At 48.2% G+C, this 20,585-nt stretch overlaps 2 protein-coding genes across 2 annotated transcripts; both read left to right on the forward strand.

The window, feature by feature from the left end:
- Positions 1–2: 2 nt before the first annotated feature.
- Positions 3–13,641, forward strand: PRKAG1 (protein kinase AMP-activated non-catalytic subunit gamma 1). Its single transcript, XM_020886940.2, has 12 exons — positions 3–106; positions 4,301–4,349; positions 10,605–10,714; positions 10,914–10,995; positions 11,092–11,150; positions 11,289–11,334; positions 11,436–11,490; positions 11,780–11,906; positions 12,016–12,181; positions 12,330–12,367; positions 12,636–12,782; positions 12,914–13,641. Exons 1-12 carry the CDS (start codon positions 98–100, stop codon positions 13,016–13,018), a joined length of 993 nt encoding a protein of 330 aa, XP_020742599.1. The 5' UTR covers positions 3–97; the 3' UTR covers positions 13,019–13,641.
- Positions 13,642–16,548: 2,907 nt separating this feature from the next.
- Positions 16,549–20,585, forward strand: DDN (dendrin). The gene is made up of 2 exons (XM_020886942.2): positions 16,549–16,787; positions 17,195–20,585. The coding sequence occupies exons 1-2, from the start codon at positions 16,579–16,581 to the stop codon at positions 19,029–19,031; spliced, it is 2,046 nt and encodes a 681-aa protein (XP_020742601.2). The 5' UTR covers positions 16,549–16,578; the 3' UTR covers positions 19,032–20,585.

Consider the following 20,585-nt stretch of genomic DNA (forward strand, 5'->3'; position numbering starts at 1 on the left):
AGTGCGTTGCGGTACCGGATGTGAGGCGGGGCCTTCTCCGCCCCCTTGCCCCGGGCCAGCTTCCTAAAGCGAAAGAACCCAGCCGGCGTCTCTCGCGATGGAGGCGGTGAGGAGCGCGGGAAGGTGGCGGGGGGCAGGGGTGCGCTGTGGAGCCCGAGACCCCAGTCAGGGGACTGGGGAACCGGGACCGGCGCTGGTGCCCAGTCAACGAGAAGCAGGGTGTCTGTCCTATACCGTGACCCTGCCCCTCCGCTCTTTCGCTGAGCGCATCTCAAAGACTGGGCCGCGCCGGTGCCTGCCTTCGGTCCACGGTACTTTAAGCCCGAGCGGGCAATGACTCCTGGCACTCCTTGATCACTCCCTGGCGATCTCGGACCTCCTCCTCATTTAGCACCTCAAGCCCTTCAGAGGTTTGCCTGAGAGAGAAGGGTCGTGAGCCAGCTTCCTTAGGTGAAGCAGGGGGTTCCGAGGGACCCCCGCTTGCAGGTAGCACCAGGTCCCCAGTTGTCCGAGTGTGAGCCATAGAATCTTTGACAGGAGGGACGTCTGAAAGACTTTCATACTGCTTTGAGGTGTTCAGCAAGATAACTTAGCCTTAACAAGACTGAAAAGTGGGGTTTCCCTGAAGGAGGGAATCTTACAGTGTTAGAGGCCACTGTGTCCCTGATCTAGTTTAGGTCGTGCCCTGCTCTGCGATTCTAAGCAGGTGTGTTGGCCTAGCTCCTTCTTGGGTAGCAGGCGTTGACAGATTGTGGCAGGTCCCTGTCATCCTCCCAGAGTTGCTGCAGGTCCCCTACTCTCTGTACCTCTCCTCACTCTCAGGAGCCTTGGTCTGGCACTCTGGAACCCTTCCCATTCTCTTCCTTCCTTCCATGTATTCTTTGTCAAACAGAGTAGCTCTTCCTCTCCTGGTTTTTATCATCTCCTACTATAGTTGTATGACGACTGCCGGTTCACCTTTCTCTCCATCAGTTACATGCCCAGAGTGATTCCCTTATTGTACTCTTTCTCTGCCTGCAGAGAGGTCATGTCCCTCAGGTTATAAAGAAGAATCTAAACCAAAGTAAAATGATTTGCAACTGGTCACCCAGGCAAGGGAGTAAGTTCTTATAGATTAGGAGAATTCTGAACAAAAATAAAAGGTCTTATTCCATTAAATTCAAAATGACATTATTTTTTACTTATAAATTATTATGGCTTACAAAGCATTTTTATATGGATCTTCTAATTTAGCCATCACATTTTATGTACTGGATTAGAAGTTTCTTGGAACAGAAATTGTTCTAAAAAGGAAAAAAAAAAAAAAACGGAGTACACTGGCAGTCCAGTGGTTAGGACTCAGCCTTTTCACTGCTAGAGCCTGGGTTCAATTGCTAGTGGGGGGATTAAGATACCACAGGCCACGTGGTGCATCTGATAAATAAACGAAGAAAAAAGAAAAACCCCCCGCTTTGAAAATGCTTAGCCTAACTGCAGTGGAGGCAAGGGCAAGTCAGTGACAGCTGTTATTTAAGGTAGACTGTAGTGAATGCTGTCATTAAGATGCAAAAACAGGACTGTGGCAGCATAGGGGAAGGAGAAATTACTGACAGCCCGTGAGAGGGCATTGCAGGTTGAGAGAACAGTGTGAGCAAGGGCATAGAAACGGGTGCGTAGCGATTAATTGGGGGTCAGCCAGTGGCTGATGTTGCTGGAGCTTTGGATTTTGGTCATAGTTGGAGAAAAGACTGGGAAAGTAGGTTGAGGTCAGGTTGAAGATATTTCGTACCACATTAAGTTTGAACTTTGTTTTGTAATAAGGGGACCCATGGAAGATTTGGGGCTTCCCAGGTGGTGCTAGTGGTAAAGAACTTGCCTGCCTATGCAGGAGACACAAGAGACACAGGTTCAATCCTTGGTCAGAAAGATCCCCTGGAATAGTAATGACAACCACACCAGTATTCTTGCCTGGAAAATTCCATGGACAGAGGAGCCTACAGTCCATGGGATTGCAAAGAGCCAGACATGACAGTGCGCACGCACGCGCGCACACACACACACACACACACACACACAAGATTTATGAGCAAGGTAGTAAGTGTACTTTAAGAATATTCCTAATGACTTTCTGTAAATGGAGAAGCCACTTCAGAAAGTAGTGAGTTCTTGGTTCCTGGAGTTGAAAGTCCCTTCCAAACCTGAGATGCCTGGGGAGAGAACTTAGTAACAGCATGAAAGACGAATTGAAGAGGAAATAGATTTCCTCTTCTCTTAAACTGTCAGGGATAACAGTTTAGAGAATGTTGCAGAAATGTGATGTAAGAGGCTATGTTAAAACTATGAGAGTGGAAAGGAGCGAGATGGATTTGAGGCATTTATTTCTAACATAGCAGCTTAGTTGATAGATATTAAGGACAAGTTTAGGTCACGCCGTGCTCTATCATTCTAAGCAGGCATGTTGGGATAGCTCATTTTTGTGGAAATCAAGACCACAGTTCAGGCAACTGGGAAGAGAGCAATGCAAAAGCGGAGGTGGGAACAACAGTTAAGAATAATAGGATTGGAGGGACAGATGTGGTTCTCTTGTATTGAAGCATTTGAGGAGTCTCTGACATCTATGGTGATCCAGCAAACAACTGGAAAGGTGGATCAGGAGTTTGGAAGAAACTATGAGTCTTGCAGCAGATATAGGGTGTGTCTCTGTGAATAATATTTTGTACTTATGTAGTACAGCAGTCTCAAGTCCCCTGTGTTATTAAATGTAGAGAGAGTAGACATAGTTGCCCCACTCCTCTATGGAGAAACAGGCAGAAAGAAAGTCATATTCAATTGTATCTGACTCTTATGTAGGTATCTATGTCTCTGTTTAGCTGTACATCTCTTTTCTCTCTCTATAATGCAGTCTTAGATCTCTCTGTCCATATCAGTGTGAATCATTACCAGTTTGAGTGTTAAAAAGCAAAACACTTGAGAATTATATGCAAACCCACATGCTAGGTGATGTGAGAGAATACAAAGAAGTGTAAGATAGTTTCAGGCTTCCAGGAATTTATAGTCTGCTCAAATAGATAATGAACAAAATAACTGTAGCACAGTGAAGTAAGTATCATATGGTGGGTACAATAATTTCTACAGAAGTCACTGTTTCTGCTTCTTTGTATAGGTCTTTGTGAGACTGCTTTACTGCTAAACAGTCCTCTCTCCCACTTATAAATGATGAGGCTGTTGTTCCGATAGCTATGCCAAAATGCCAGGCCATGATGCAAGTCTTATGCAGCCCAGAGAGAAGAGAGGGAGATTAACCCCCTGCCCCCATCCTGGCCTATTAGAGGAGGGAAATTTAGAGCTTTCCAATCAACTTGACCCTGTTTACCACCAGCCAACCTCCCAGGTTCAAGCCAAGGCCTTTAAATTCATGTTACTACTGCAGCTGTGGAGGTGAAGTGTGACTTTAAGTTACTTTGGGAATATTACCCAAAAAGAGCAAATAGAGTCAAAACTATTGATTCCAGCAGACAAAAATGATCATGATCTCTCCTGGGTTCCTAGATAAGAATGAAATTTCCAAATGTTCCCACTTGAGGGAGCACCGAGATGCTCTGAAGATTTCTCTGTATTCAGAGCACTTTCTAATCTCAGACTGTCTTGAACAGGAAAACTTGGAAAACCAGCCCCCTCTGGGCTATAGCAGCCTTTGACTCACAAGGGGCTGAGAGGACTCAGTTCCCTAGTTTCAGAACATTTATCCTTCCCATCTACCCCTCAGTCATTCAAACTTTGATCATTGCTGACAGTCAGCTGCTGGGATCCTCCCCAGATGCGGCCCTCTCTCATGGTAAGGTGTATGTCAGTGACTCAGGTGCCTACACCTACGCTTAGTGACTATTTGAGGGAAAGTAGTGTTGTCTCTCCAGCTTCCATATCTTTATAAATAGGTCTGTGAAAGTCTTGTGGGGCCAACTTTAAGCTCATATATTCTAGTGTTAGCTTTTAAGTCCTAATGTTTCATTAGGCAATGTAGTATAAAAGGCCATGAGCTTTGGAACCACACAGACCTGTATTCAGATCCCCATTTCACCCCTTGCCAGCCATGGGCAGGTTGCTTAATATTTCTTGAACCTCAATTTCCTAATCTGAAAATAAGGCTGATAATAGTATTCACCTTAGGGTTATTATAAAGATTAAATGAGACAATATTTCTGAAGGACCTTGTAGTGCTTTAAAGGAAGTCATTAGTTCACCAGCCCCTCCCCTAATGTTGCCAGGCTCAAATGGATGGAGCCTAAGATAGGCTGAGTCTTTGTTTCTCTTGTCTTTCCAGGTCCCTTTTTCAGAGAGCTACCCAGTTGTGGAAAATGAGCATCTTCAAGGTAAGTTTACTGAGGAAAGGAAACTGGTATGAAAACAACAGCCTGATCCTAATTCATATTCAGCAGTGCTTTTGAATTTTTCCCAGAGTCTTCCCTGGGAAAATCAAGGCTGGGCCAGATAATGTGCCAAACCACATAAATCAGGAACAAGTGATTTTGTGAGATCACCTAAGAATAAATCTTGGGCATGGTGAGGATGATTAATATCTTCAGTCATCAAACCACTTGAGAGAAACTTGAGATACAGGGAGAACTTCCGTAGGCAACTCTGGGCTGGCTAACCATGTTTTAGAAGTCCTGGGTATGATCTGAGTAGCCCAAACAATGCTACTAGGATTTTATCATCCAGCGATCTCACTAAAGCCACTGAGTATACACAAGAAATTATAGAAAGGACTTGAAAACCCTTACAACTAATCCAGAAATAAGAGGCACTAAACCCTAAAATTCAGGGCACAGGAGAAGGGAATTCCAGCATCTGCCCAAATACCTGGTTAGAGCAGGGTGGTCCAACCCTGGTCGTCTGGAAAGAAGCAAAATTATAGGCATCTCTGGTAAAGGGTTTTGCCCAGGAACACTCTTAGTCTTTCTCGGACATGTTTATGGCATTAGGAATATGTACTTTCTCAGAGGATTAAAATATGGGATGAGATTCTGGGATATATTATTAAAGGTCTGTGAGTTCTCCACAGGAATTTTTAAATGATCTATTTTTATGTCGTTAGTACCCAAAAAAGTTAATATAGTCATATTTTGAATTACCTGGATGATTCTTTATAACTGATGACTGCACCATGATGTCAGTGCTTATTTTGAGTTTCTGAGTGCATTTGCGTTAGCACCAACTGAAGCAGGGGTAAGAAACTCAAATTGTCTACATGGATCAAGTAGTGACATGGGTTGCATGTGATTACAATAACCTGTGGTTCTCATTGCATCTAAAAGGAAGCAGCAACTAGCCTAGTCTGGTTAATTGCTGCTATTCAGGAATTCAAGACCTAGTTTTGTCAGATCTTCTGATTATGAAAAGAAACTGGGAATTTGGATTCTTACAAATCTCCAGAACTTTTAAATTGGGCAACTAAATTATTTAAATTAATTATTAGGTGAAAACCAAACCAAATATGTTTGCAGGCCTGTAGCCTGTAATATTATTTAACTATCATTGTAGCATGTCTTGAACTGGTATCAAAAGACACGTTCTTGGGAGTCTGTGAGTTTTCAGGTTTGAAGAACAATGGTGGCCTTCCAGTTAGAGATGGTGGGTTTAATACATGTATCTACTTTTGTTCCTTCACAAAAAGCCACTAAAGCCACCATGAAGGAATTATTCTTGAAGGTACAAAAACCACCAGAATAGGGAGAACAAGTGAGGAGACAATAGCAATGAATTTTTGGAAGCTGGAAAGCAGACAGAAGAGTGGTAAATGACTTAGCATACCTGAGAAAACTCAACTGTAACTAGCAGAGGGAAAGCCCAGAAGCCCTGAAGGTCTAAGGAGTCACATCCCAAGACTTCCTATGCCACTAAGTGCAGCTGGAAAACTGCCCATCCTAACTTTGGCAGAGACTGGAGGTACAGAAAGGGGCTGAGGTACTGTGCTGAAAACACGAGTGTGAAGTGAACTATACTAGATGCTGAGACCCTAGTCCTTTCCCTCACTCAGTTTTCAGAATGCTGATAGAAAAGACTTCGTCCTCAAGCACAGAGTCAAATGAATAATCCTTTTCTTCAGAATCCCATTGAAGGAAAAACCTAAAAATATAAGTACTGACTGTTCCCCATCTTAATGGTTCACAGTTAACAAGGCTCATCTACACACATAGAGCTTCTAATCAGCTTTAAAGACTCCATTCTTAAAATATGGTTTGAATCCTCCTTTAAACCAAGGATTACCAGACATCTAAAGAAAGCCTCTAATGCGAAAAGAGTAATCCAAACTGTCCCCCCAAATGAAGAAGAAAAAAGGAAAAGACAAACAGGAAAAAAAGCAACAGTGGGAAAAGTCAATGCATAAAGAAGAAAACTTTAAAAATGAACATTAATACTTACTCAAATAAAGAACATATTTCCACCATGAAGCAAGTATAAGATGTAATTTTTTAAAGAAAAGGAATGTTCAGAAAAGAGAAAAGGAGCTCTTAGAAATTAAAAATATAACAGCAAAAATGTTAAACTAGGAGGTTTGGAAAATCAAGTTGAAGAAATCTCTCATAAAGTAAGAATTAAAAATCAAAGTGAACTCACAGACATAGAAAATAAACTTATGGTTACCAAAGGAGAAAGAAGGGGGACAAATTAGGAGTATAGGATTAGCAGATACAAACTACTACATATATAGAAGAAACAACAAGGTCCTACTATATTAGCACAAGGAATTGTATTTGGTATCTTTTAATAAACTATAATGAAAAAGGAAAAAAATGAAAAAAGAGGAAATAGAAAAAAGAAGCAGTGTTTAGTGCCTCCTTATCCTTGGGGAATACATTACAAGACTCCCAGTGGATGCCTGAAACCACAGATAGTATTAAACTGTATATATAATGTTTTTTCCTATATATCCTTACTTACGTACATACATACCTATGAGTGTATGCATGCTAAATTGCTTCTGTTGTGTCTGACTCTGTGCGACCATATGGACTATGTAGCCTGCCATACTTCTCTGTCCAAGGGATTCTCCAGGCAAGAATACTGAAGTGGATTCCCATGCCCTCCTCTGGGGGCTCTTCCCTATCTAAGGATCGAACCCATATCTTTTGTGTCTCCTTCATTGACAGGCGAGTTCTTTACCACCAGCACCACCTGGGAAGCCCCGTGCATACCTATGATAAAGTTTAATTTACAAATTAGGCATAGTAAGAGATTAACAACAACAATAATAAAATAGAACAATGATAACTGTATACTAAGAGTTATGTGAATGTGGTTGGTCAGTCTAATAAGAATAAGGTGTATGTGTGCTCATTCGTGTCTGACTCTTTGTGACCCCATGGACTATAGCCTGCCAGGCTCCTCTGTCCATGGCATTTTCCAGGCAAGAATACTAGAGTGGGTTGCCATTTCCTACTCCAGGGGATCTTCCTAACCCAGGGATCGAACCTACGTCTCTCAGTCTGTCTACCTCTAAATGTCTTATTGTACAAACATAATACCTTTCACATCTTGACTAAGCACTTTTCACACACTGACCCTATAACTTTTGCAATTGAGTTGCAACAGCAAAACTAGCATGATTTTCTGTTTCTTCTCAGTTTCACAGATAGAAGATTCATTTTTATCATAGATCTTAGCAACCTCAGCATATGATTGTTTTTCTTTCCCTTATTAAGTTGAGAACTTTCACCTTTTCACTTACAGGAAGCATTCTAGGTTTTCAGACTCCCCCCAGTGGCTCAGTGGTAAAGAATCCGCCTGCTGTGCAGGAAATGGGTTCGAACCCTGGGTTGGACACGCAAAGAGTTGGACATGACTGAGCGACTAATCACACACACACCAGCACTACAGCTTCAATTTTAAGTAAAATAAGAGTTTGTTATTGTTGTTTAGTTGCTAAAGTAGTGCCAGACTTTGCGACTCCATGGACTGTAGCCTGCCAGGCTCCTCTGTTCATGAGATTTACCAGGCAAGAATACTAGAATGAAAAAAAAAGAATACTAGAATGGGTTACCATTTCCTTCTCCAAGAAACTCGGAGTCTTAACCACTAGGCCCTCAGAAACGTCCTCCAAAATAAGGGTTACTTGCCCACAAGCACAGCAATGACATCCATGACAGTCTGATCACTGAGAGGGCTACTAATGAGTAACGAGTAGTGGATGGGATATGCTGGACAAAGGGATGATTGCCTCCTAGGGCTGGAACTGAGCTGAATAGCAGGAGATTTCATCATGCTGCTCAGGATGCCACACAATTGAAAACTTATGAATTGCTTGTTTCTGGAATTTTCTATTTAATATTCAGACAAGGTTTGATTATGGGTAACTGAAACGGTGGAAAGTGAAACCTTGGATTAGGTGAGTGGGGCAGGGGGAACTACTGTGTTTTAAAAACAAAAACAGACCTTAAGGGTCAGTTTTGGAAGTCCAAATAATAGGAGTTACAGAAAGAGAAAAATGACAGCACAGAGGGAAGGAAACAATCAAGGAAATATTTTAAGAACATTTCCTAGAACCGAAGAACATTAGTTTTCACATTGAAAGAACTCGTTCAATATTCAGCACAACGGGTGAAATTCTCCCACCCAAAGCACAATCATCATAAAATTTCAGAACACCGAACAAAGAGAAGATCCTGAGTTTCCAGAGAGAAAATAACAAGACATATACAAAGAATCAGAAGGGCCTGGGACCCCAAACTCTGAACAACACCAGAAGCTTGGAAAGCAGTGAAGCAGTGCCCTCAATATTCTGCAGGAAAATAAAGTTCAACCTAGAATTCTGTAGCCAGACAAATTATAAGTCAAAGATGAGGGTAACATAGAGATATTTGTAGGGTGCAAGGTCTCAAAAAATGGACCTCCCATGCACCCTTTCTCAGGAAGCTACTGGAAAATGTGCTTCACCAAAACAAGGGAATAATCAAAAAAGAGGAAATCATGGATACAGGACACAAGAGTGCTAATACAGGAGAGACGTGAAAGGGGTCCCAGGATGGCAATGAAGGAAGATCTCAAGATGACAGAAGTGCACGGCAGGCCAACCAGCCCAGATTTGAGCAGGTCAGAAGGCTCCAGAGAGACTTCTTTGGGTAGTTAAATTGATAGACTATCCCATGCTTCTGAACTTCTTGAAAGGAGACTTAAACAATTGGTAAAGAGTTTGGGGATTGAATTAGTTGTAAGTACTAAACATAGAGAACTAAGCAAACAAAAAGACAATTATTAACTCCAAGGAAAACAAAGTTGTGAAGGAAAAAAAAATCAGACTTTACTACTTGACATAACTCAGAATAATGAATATTCAGTCAAATTATTTAAATACTGATGGAATTTAACTTCTGGGAGAATGGAGAGTTGGGAGGTACAGGTTTATAATGGGGTCCTGGTAGGAAATAGAATTGAAAGTTTTCATCTTCCTCATATGATAATAGAGAATGCCTGTCATCTTCCTTGCATGATAATAGTCACTGCCTAAAAGTGAAAAAAAAGGTAGCAATATAAGCATATTATTTGTAGACATAGAAATAAGTACCAAAATAATCAGCTAAAAGAGGTTTCATCTCTGGGGAGGGGTGGAGGGAGGTGGGTGCTAGGAACTGCAGTTTTTCTTAACAAAATTATAGAACTATTTGACTCTCTAAACTGTGTACCTATATAACTTTGATAAAAAAATTAAAAATAAAAAACAACTGATTAGGATTTAAGAGCATGAACTTTGGAATCATGTAGATCTATGTGTGAGCCTTTCTTGTTACTAATGATATGATGTTGAGCAGTTTTTGTTTTATGGCTTTCTGTCTGTTTTCTCAGCTGAAAAATGACAATATTTATTTGCCTTACAGATTAAATGACATAATATTTTTAGATATACAGGCATACTATGTAGCACATTTGGGCTGTTATTTTGGGGATTGCTGCTCCAGTAGAGCAAGCAGTTAAAATCAGAGGAATGGAAAGGTAAACACAGCCATTTGTCTAGAGTAGGTGGGATGATTTCTGATTCACAGGGTCATCCCAAGATGGACTCTCAGGTTGTTTGGGGCCAGGTCAGTTGAGCATTGGGCTCTAACTTATTGCTGTTCTAAAATGGCCCACCTTGGACTATGACTTCCTCATCTGTGAGTCTTAACAAGAATTTTAAGAAGTTTACTTCTTGGATTTTAAGAAACTTAATTACATTTTAATTGAGAAAGAGAACAAGTGAAAATGTGCATATAAATATATGAGAAGGAAAATGAGTTCAAGGTGAGGAAAAAAAAACTTTTAGACTAGAACAGGTTAATGAAAGTTTTATAGACTTTCTGTTTTAGTCAGCCATCTTATGCTTAAGGAGCCAATAGATACAGTTCTACCTGGGGGTGAAGTTGGATGAAATGGTTTCTAAGGAGTTTATCCAGGTTTTGTGGGAACAATAGGAACAAAATGGAATATCTGTTCCTGTTGTCCTTTATAAGTGGGCCTTATAAAATCATGCCGTAAAAAAAAAAAAAATCATGCCATAAATATCTGAGCAACTACAAAACTTTTATTTTCTGCCTCTTTTGATTGTGAGTTGTTGCATGGGAGGAAGCTAGTAACTATCCCACCCTATGCAGAGACTCCGGAATCCAACAATAGCGTGTATACTTCCTTCATGAAGTCTCATCGCTGCTATGACCTGATTCCCACAAGCTCAAAACTGGTTGTATTTGATACTTCCCTTCAGGTGGGTGAAATCCTCTTTTCCCTTCCCCCTTCCTCAGAGCCTCTGGTTCAATACCTCTCATCCTACCTCATCCCAAGGGTGATACGCTTGTCCTTCTATGTGATTAGGCTCCCATTTTCCCCAGCATACCCAACCCCTGTTCTTTTCCAGTCCTGCCTCCTGTGAATTTTCCTTTGTGGTTATTACTCTTTCACTACAGGTGAAGAAAGCTTTCTTTGCTTTGGTGACTAATGGTGTCCGGGCTGCCCCTTTGTGGGATAGTAAGAAGCAGAGTTTTGTGGGTAAGCAGTTTTTGGAACACTGTTTTATTGGCATCTTGTACTGGGCAGGGAGAGAAGCTTTTGAGCAGTGCTGAGGGCTGTTATCTTGGCCTCTAGGCATGCTGACCATCACTGATTTCATCAATATCCTGCACCGCTACTATAAATCAGCCTTGGTAAGGCTCCTGAGTCCATGACCAAAACCACTTTCCCTGCCCAGAGTCCCTCACTCTCATTTCCTTTCTTGCAAGCAAACTACAAGGGTTAATAAAGCAGAGAGATCAAGTCTCAAGTTCTGTTTCCTCTTCTTTCAGGTGCAGATCTATGAGCTGGAAGAACACAAGATAGAAACTTGGAGAGGTATGTGGAGAACTGAGGGTTGTAAAAGGATAAAGGGATGGAGAATTCCTGGGAAACAGTTTTTCATGGTAATGTTTTGTGAACCTCCGTTTTCCCTTCAGAGGTGTACCTACAGGACTCCTTTAAACCACTTGTCTGCATTTCTCCTAATGCCAGGTGAGTTCCACCTACCCATTTGTCCAGAAGGGGAAAGAGCCTTGACATCAGCATAGCTAAGGCCCTAGATACCCAAAGAGCCAGGAACAGAAGAGAAAAAAGACACTCCTCCCAAACACACACACACATGCACACACATGCATGCACATTCTTTAGGTCTGGTCTGAACCCACTGCTCCTCTCCCTCCACCACCTATTTTCCCTGTTTGTAAACACACTCTAAAGAGCTACTTCAGCACCCTCAGGCCCACCACTGTGGAACTTATCATTAATCCCTGCCTTCCCACAGCTTGTTTGATGCTGTCTCTTCATTAATTCGAAACAAGATCCACAGGCTGCCAGTTATTGACCCGGAATCAGGCAACACCTTGTACATCCTCACCCACAAGCGCATCCTCAAGTTCCTCAAGTTATTTGTAAGTTCTCCTCAGCCCAGTGTTTACCTCTTATATACTGGTTGGAGGAGTATCCAAGGGTAGTTTGAGGGGCCTTGAAAAAAAATCAAGGTGATGGTTATTTCCTCAGATCACCGAGTTCCCCAAGCCAGAGTTCATGTCTAAGTCTCTGGAAGAGCTACAGATTGGCACCTATGCCAACATTGCTATGGTCCGCACCACCACCCCTGTGTACGTGGCTCTGGGCATCTTTGTACAGCACCGAGTCTCAGCCCTGCCAGTGGTGGATGAGAAAGGTGAGGGATTGGGCACAGGGAGAGGAGGGCTCCAGGGAAGCTGTGGGGAAATCTGCTGTCCCCTCAGCTCAGCCTGGAAGGTGGTTCTGTAGGCAGGGGGAGCCTTGGATGCCAGATCCTCCTTGCTGAGCTGCCTCTGTCCCCCTAGGGCGTGTGGTGGACATCTACTCCAAGTTTGATGTTATCGTGAGTGATTGGGGGGGGTGGGTTGGGAGGTAGGGAAAGGGGTGGGGTATTGAATGTGGAGAGGGAGAAGAAGAGTCTCTTCTGGGATCTAAGGGTTTTAGAAGTTTCCAAGCTTTCAAATTCTGTTTGAAAAGGAATTGAATGAGCTGGGCGTGGCTTGTGGGCATGGCTGACACCTACTTTAAATCACTCTGTGAGGTGGGGTGGGCTCAGGGTTTGGGGGCTGGCTCCCTTGCTTCCCTGCATGAATCTTCCTCTCTCTCCCCAGAACCTGGCAGCAGAAAAGACCTACAACAACCTAGATGTGTCGGTGACCAAAGCCCTGCAACATCGATCACATTACTTTGAGGGTGTTCTCAAGTGCTACCTGCATGAGACTCTGGAAACCATCATCAACAGGCTGGTAGAAGCAGAGGTAGGAGGGCCAGCAACCCAAAAGGAGCTGGGGGGAGCAGCTCTGGTTTGGCATGGAGGGTGGGGACTGAAGGGCTCACCTTCAATGAGGCTGGCACTAAACATCCCTTTCTCCCTCATGGCTCTATGCAGGTTCACCGACTTGTAGTGGTGGATGAGAATGATGTGGTCAAGGGGATTGTATCCCTGTCTGACATCCTGCAGGCGCTGGTGCTCACAGGCGGAGAGAAGCCCTGAACCGGGGGAAGGGGTCGTGCAGCACCAGGGCATATGCCCTACTCACTGCCTGCCCAAAGCTCTGGGAACCACAGATGAGACCTTTAGAGAATTGTGACTCTGTTCCCTGCCCAGGAGCCCCCTACCCTTCTACATGGGAGGAGGGATCGTGTGGGGGAGGAAGGAAAATGGATTTTCAGCTCTCCTTATCCTCACCCTTGAGGAAAACTTTCAGCCTAGCCCATCCTAGCCCCTTTCCTTTTAGACATAGCCCCCTTTCTGGGTGACCTATGAACTCTGTGCTCCTCAGGCAAATCCTGATCTCTAAGAGATCCTCAGACCTCACCCAGCCTTTGCCTCTGTCCCTGACTCCACCCTAAGATAATAGGCACAACAGAACTCTGCATAAAGATGTTTTTATTCATCATGTTTCATGCTGTATGGAGGAGGCTGAGTCCATGTAGTGGCATTTCTTCCTCTAATGGGAGTGGGGAGGATCACGGGGAGGAGGGCCCTTGGCTTCCTGTGCTGTATGCATATGAAAGGAGATGAGAGTTGCAGGGAGGGGGAGGGCAGAGTGGTTAGCTGAGGTTATTGCTTTTCCTGGCAAACCTAATTAAAATGACAGGAGCCTCTTCATGGTATTTCAGTGTTTGATTTTTGTAGTTGATAGACATTACTGCTCAAGCGTTTCTACTTCATATGGCTTCTTCAACTCATCATTAAGAACAATAATAATAGCACACACACACACATATATTAAACTGTGTGCCAGCCACCATTCTCAGTGCTTTATATATATTACTTCAGTTAATCCTCAGAACAATAGTAGATACTATTTCAGTTTTATGTATTTTTTTAACTGAGTTACAGAAAGGCCAAGTAACTAGCCTAGGGCCACAGAATTAATAAAAAGTAGAGCTAGGATTTGAGCTGAAACAGTCTTGCTTTAGAGCTTATGCACTTTACCACTACACTAGATTCTTTCTAATTCTCCTTTCAAAACTGTTTCCCACCCTATTCCCTGCAGTCTCCTTATCACCTCTCTTTCTCCTCTGCCTGGACCATAGCTGGCATCCAAGGAAAATTCCATAACAGTGCTAGGTCTCGGTCTCCAGAGAGTAGAAAGACTGAGGGTCTCCTCTGGGTAGGCAGAGAGACCTGCCATTATCATCCACTTTTCTTAGGGAAGGTTGGACTCTGGATTTTGCTGAGCTGTCTTTGAACTTATAAATCCCTTTCTTCCAAGGTGGGTAAGAGCTGGAGAGGAGGGGTGGGGAGCAGCAGGATTACGGTCACCCTGTCCCTGTGCTGAAACCACGTGGACCAAAGCAGTAGTCCAAGCACCAGGCACCATAAGGGCTGCTAGATGGTTGGGTATGACCCACATTCTGGGGACTGTCTCACCACTGCCTTAGAGATATGGGACCATTTCCTATCCCAGATTTGAAGGAGTTTCAGAGTACTTCCTTGCCCCTACACAGACTGTGCCTGATAACTCATGACCCTGGCTATTCTCTACTGGTTCCTCCAAACCAGGCTTCTCCATGGAACACAGAAAAGCACTGGGCACTCGTCCAAGCTCTGCTCTCAGTGCTGCGCTGTGGGGCTTTGGAGAAGCCCCTGCTTCTGCATTCACCCCTTCAAAGCTCTCACAGCACATTCCCACTCTTGAGGGAGGAAGGCTTATAAGTTATTAGAATTAGGGTATGTTTGTGTGTGTGTGGGTGTGTGCATGATGGAAAGGCCAGATGTCGCCTTCTGTCACATTCCATCGTGTCTAGGGAGGAGGCAAGGACTTTTAAAACCTTGGGGCTCTGGTGGGACCTGGGTGGAAGGAAGCATCTTCAAGCAAGAGCCACCCCACCGGTGTAGCTGGTAGGTGTAAAGTGGGCTGAGCGGATGGGACAGAGGATGTTTGGGTTCTCTCTAAAAGGTCCATGTTAGGGAGCAGGAGGCCTGGGCTTTGTTTCCGTGGTTCCCAGTAAGTCAATGCCCATTCTAAAACAATCCTCCTGGCTCCTCACCTTAAAAGGAAGGGTCTGTGTCCAAGGGCTGTGTATACGTTAGTGGAAAACAAATTGGGATCTGCTTCTCCTGTCCCCCTAAAAAACCCAACCAGTCAGTCTCAGGGTATGAGGATGGAGCAGAAGGAAAGACAAGGGATAAAATTTGGGAGCCTCATAGCCTTCTATTCTTACCTATTCTTCAGGAGAGATGCATTATCCATTCTTCAGCACTGTTGCCATACACACTCTTTTCTCCCACCTCCCCGCACCCCTCCTCTCCACTGGAGCTGCTGCCATGGTTGCCAGGCATGGTTGCTAAGTCTCTGCATGGAAGGGTTGGCGTGGGCTGTACTGCCACTAACATTACCATGGTGAATCAGGGGACACCTGGTATAGGCTTGGGGGGAGGGATCATGCAAGCAACCACCCCCACCCAGGACAGAATGAGCCTGAAAGGTGATCACCTTGAGCACCACTCCAGGTGGGGGTTGAACGAGCTAGGCACTGTGGTAGCGGTGACAGAGAGGGCTACGCTGGGAAATGGGGGCCAGTTGTATCATTTCAGTTGCTAGGGGATTAGTTTAGCCAAGGAAGCACACCATTCCTCCTCTATACCCTCTGAAAGGGTGCAAGTGCGTAAGCACTCTTTCCTCCAAAAGTCTGAGCAGAGTTCAGGCTAAGAACAGTAGGACCCTCAAATCCTGGCTTCTGGATTGGGGGTTGGGAGAGCCTGCTTCAGAGAGAGGGCTCCATGGGTGCCCAAGGACAAACATCTAAGGATGAAAGTGTGGGCAGCTTCGATGGCCAAGACAGACTCCTGTCCTGCTGTGCCAGCAGCCCTGGGCACACCACTGAGAGGGTAAGGAGTTAAGGGTGTGGGGGTGACCCTTCTTGAGCTTGGAGGCAGCTCTCCCCCAGAGTCGCACAAAGGCTGCGGGCAAGCCACCACCTCCTCCCTCCACTGCATGGAAGCTGGTTACTCATCTCCTCTCTGCTCCCGAAAGCCACTGCCGCTAAAAATAAACCCCCCAGCCGTGGGCCAGCCCTTCCTGCACCCCAACCCCCTGGAAACCAGCAGAGAGTGGCAGGCAGAGACCTTGAGTTCCATTCCCATCACCTCCCTGATGAAGAAATCAAAGTCGGGCAGGATGTCAGAGACAGAGCGCTGCTGGTCAGGCACTCCGAGAAGCAGGAGAGTGAAGGGTTAAAACGGCGGGAAGGTTGAAGAAACGGGGGCGGGGGTGGGGGCACTGTCAGCTTGGCAAGAATAAGAAATCCCCTGCCCACTCGTGCGGGTCCCATCAGGCTTGGGGGACAAGAGAAGTGGGAAGGGGCGCCCAATCCCGGGCCCCAGGGGGCGGTCGTGCACGTGGGGGAGGTAGCAGCGCGGAGCCGTCCGCGCCGTGTCACATGCGCGCGCACACACACACAGACAGGCACACACGTGTGCCTGGGTATATATAGTCCCCAGTCGCTGGGCCCGCTGCTCTGCAGTGGGCGCCGGCTCCCCGGGCTGGGAAGGGGCTTTCGGGGCGGGTGGGAGGGTGGGGGGCCGGGGTGGGGTGGGGCAGGATGCTGGATGGCCAGCTCTTCTCCGAGGGGCCCGATAGCCCCCGGGAGCTCCAGGATGAGGAGTCTGGCAGCTGCCTCTGGGTACAGAAATCCAAGCTGCTGGTGATCGAGGTGAAGACTATTTCCTGTCATTATAGTCGCCGCGCCCCTCCTCGACAGCTCATGGACTTCCAGGCCAGCCACTGGGTCCGCGGGCCCCAGAGCCGCACGTGAGTGAAGGAGGGGTAAGGGGAAGAGAGAGGTGGGGCAGGGATTGGGGTCCGGACCTTCCCGTGGGCACCAGCCAGCGCTGCTGTTCCCCCTTCTCTTTCCCACGCCTCCCCCAACCCCGTCCCGAAGGCTGGGGCCTGACTCATCCCGTTTGTTTGGGGGCACAGGAGTGGGCGTGAGAAAGGGCAGGTGAGATGGGGCAGACGCTGTTAAAGTGTGCATGGAGAGATGGTGAGGAGTCCCGCTTCGACTTCAACCCTAACATATACACACGTGCACACGCGCACACACTCACACACATCCCTCCACCTGGCGGCCCCAAGTGGCCTCCAGCGCTCCCAGCTCCCCGGACCTCGGCTCCCTTCCCCCACAAACTGCTCACCTGGGTTCCTGCTCATTGTCCCAGGTGTGGGCCGCGCCCGGGATCCCCTGAGCCGCTGCCCCGCCGGCCCTGGGCCTCCAGGGTGCTGCAGGAGGCGACCAACTGGCGGGCGGGGCCCCCGGCCGAGGCCCGAGCCCGGGAGCAAGAGAAAAGGAAAGCGGCATCGCAGGAGCGGGAGGCCAAGGAGACCGAGCGAAAAAGGCGCAAGGCTGGTGGGGCCCGAAGGAGTCCCCCTGGTCGGCCCCGCCTGGAGCCTCGGAATGCACTTCGGGTGGCCCACTCTGCAGGGCTCCCAGCTTCCTCAAGGCCGGAGCGCCTGGGGTCGGTGGGGCGACCGCCCCGTCCATCCGCGCAGCCGCAGAGCAACCCTGGGGCGGCGTGGGCGGGGCCCTGGGGCGGTCGGCGGCCAGGGCCCCCCAGCTACGAGGCTCACCTGCTGCTGAGAGGCGCTGCCGGGATGGCCCCGCGACGCCGCTGGGACCGGCCGCCACCCTACGTGGCTCCACCTTCTTACGAGGGCCCCCACAGGACCCTGGGGACTAAGCGAGGCCCAGAGCCCTCGCAGGCGCGCGCCTCTTCAACCTCTGCGCCGACTAGGACAGAGGGAGGGTGCGCAAAGAAGAGGCTAGATCCTCGGATCTACCGGGACGTCCTAGGGGCCTGGGGTCTCCGTCAGGGGCGGGGTCTCTTGGGGGGATCCCCAGGCTGTGGAACAGACAGGCCAAGGCTGGAGTCCGGTAAGGGGGCCGCGGAGAAAAGCCTGAGGCTGGCTGCTGCTGGCCTGAAGAGTGGTAGCGACGGCCATCCCCAAGCTAAAGCCGCTGGGAGCCCAGGCACAGTTCCTGCGGGGTCTGCCACTGCCACCCCTAGCCCCCCGCGTCCCACTCCCAGGTCCAGACCCCATCCCAAGGGCTCCGGGGAAGGAAGGGAAGGTAGAGACCAGACCTGGCTCCCCAAACACTGGGTTCCCTCCATTAAAAAGCAGCCGCCCCGACACAGCCAGACCCTCCCCAGACCCTGGGCTCCAGGCGGCACGGGATGGAGAGAATCCCTGGGTCATAGAGGGGAGACGGGACCCGAGACCTTGGAGGGTTGGAAGGCGACCCGACGCCCCCACACCCTGCCCCGAAGTTCCCGTGGCCCCGCTCGTGGGGAAGGCGTCTTTGTCATTGACGCCACTTGCGTGGTGATACGCTCCCAGTACGTCCCGACCCCTCGAACCCAGCATGTGCAGCTTTTGCCCGCCGGGGTGCCGCGCCTTGTGGGGAATGCCCCCAGCCAACCGAAACCCAATCAAGAGGAGGGAGAGGGGCCCGCGGTCCTTCCCTCCCCTTGCCGAAAGCTGCTGCTGAGCAGTCGCCCTTCTCTCCAACCCAGGGAGGGACGGGGGCTCGAAGCTGAGGGCGGGAAGCCCGCGGACTCCTCACTGGAGGAGCGCGCCTCCCGCATCTTGGGGCTCCCAGTTGGCGAAGTAAACCTACAGGATCCCCCCACGCAGCCAGGTAGCCCAGAGCACTCAGCCTTAGGCCCAGCGGCTTCGAGGGGAGCGCGCGGTGCCGAGGGATCGGAGAAAGGGGCGTCCGGCCCGCGGCGCGCAGGCCGGGGCTGGGCGCGAGCTCCTGGACCCTATGCCGGGGCCCTGCGGGAAGCCGTGTCCCGCATCCGCCGCCACACCGCCCCGGACTCCGACTCAGACGAAGCTGCGGAGCTCAGCGTCCATAGCAGCTCTTCTGATGCGAGCGACACGGAAGCCTCGGGCGCCTCCTGGCGGGAAGAGCGGACCGGGCCCCCGGAAGGCGGGAAGACAGCCGAGCTGAGCGGCAATGCCCAAGAGATTGTAGGTGCCATCCGCAAAACCTAGGAGGTCCTCTTCGGGGCGAGGGACATTAAGGGGACTCCACAGGGAAATAGGGAGCAACAGTGAGAGGCCCTTTGTTATATTTGTGTCCCCTTTTCTCCTCACAGACGTCCTTGTACCCCTTACCTATACCCACCCTTTCCCGAACTCAACATAGAAGGCACACAGATGAGAGGGAGCACATGCCAAGTCATGATTTTTTTCCCAGGAGAGGTGAGGGTGTGCAGTAGACTTGAATGCCTTCTCCACCCAGTGCCTGTGGGTAAGGTCTTCAGCAGGGCCCAGTGCACTAGCATGGAGCTGAGCAGAGAGGCCTAGGTGGGATGAGGCCGGAGGGCAGGGATGGGATAGTCAGGGCAACCGCAGGACAGGCCTCTGAGCAGGAGGAGGAAGGTGATGGAGAGGCCTCAAACTGAGGTGATCAGGTGACAGAGAGGCCCTTGGCAGAAGCCACCAGCAAAGCAGAGGAGGACTCACTTTGGTTTCACAGATCTCGGGTTCCAACCCCAACTCTGAGACTGATTTGCTGGGTGACCTTAAGCAAGTCATTTCCCCTCTCCAGTTCCTATAATATGTAAAATGAGGGCGTTCTAAGGTCCATTCCTGATGTTTTGGAGTCCTAGGAGAGGCTCTTATATCTTCACAGTTAGGAATAAGTGAACAGAGTCTGAGGGTCCCTGGGTGGCTTCATGGACACCTGCATTCACTCTCAACTCAAGAGACTGTACGGGGTTTGCAGAAGAGCCAAGCAAGTGGGCAAGGGCTCCTATTCCAGTCTCTCAGGTTTAGGTGTAGGATCCCTGAGGCAGGGCAGGATGGTGGCCTTGTCACTGTCCCTAGTTTGTGGTGGTCTGAGCTGGGGAGGGAAGGCACCCAATGAAGCTGCTTGGGACCTTTAGGCCTTCCCCTGTTCCTCTGCCCCAGTGTTCCTTGGTGATGCTCTAAATAGTTACCACGATTTCCCACCCAGGTGAAAGAGAATCCTGAGAAGGTCTTACGTGTTTCTGCCTCTTCCAGAAACCAGCAAGGGAAGAGGCCGGTCCCCCAAAGCCTGTAGGTGTGGGGTGTGATACTCGCTGTAGCCACTACGGGGCGCGCGCAGGTCGCGGATTTCCCTCGTAGCTAGTCCCCGAGTCTTGCCAACCCTCGGCACTGCCAGTTAATCAATTGCTCCCTAGCTCCTGCGCGCGGGTCCCCTGCCTTGCCGTCTCCAGCCATGCGAGATCGCGAGTAGGCCTCTGGCCTTGCAGACCTTGGGAGCGCGCGGAGCCCCTCTCTGTACTCGTCCACAGCGAACAGCCTGGGATTCAGACACTGAAGTATTTTTTTCTCTTCGATCTCGGACACCGCCTCTGTCTCTATTTACTAGCCATGTGAACTCGGCCAAATCACTTCACCTCCCTGAGCCTCAGTCTCCTCATCCGTCAAATGGGGGTTTATAAACACCTACCTCGCAGGGTTGTTGTGAGGACTTAATGCGATAATGTATGTAAAGCGCCTTGCACAGTACCTGGGGACACAGCAGGCGCTCAATAAATCTAAGCTTCCCTTTGTCCA

This window comes from Odocoileus virginianus, chromosome 24 (genome assembly GCF_023699985.2).
Source record: "Odocoileus virginianus isolate 20LAN1187 ecotype Illinois chromosome 24, Ovbor_1.2, whole genome shotgun sequence".
Taxonomy (NCBI): Eukaryota; Metazoa; Chordata; class Mammalia; order Artiodactyla; family Cervidae; genus Odocoileus; species Odocoileus virginianus.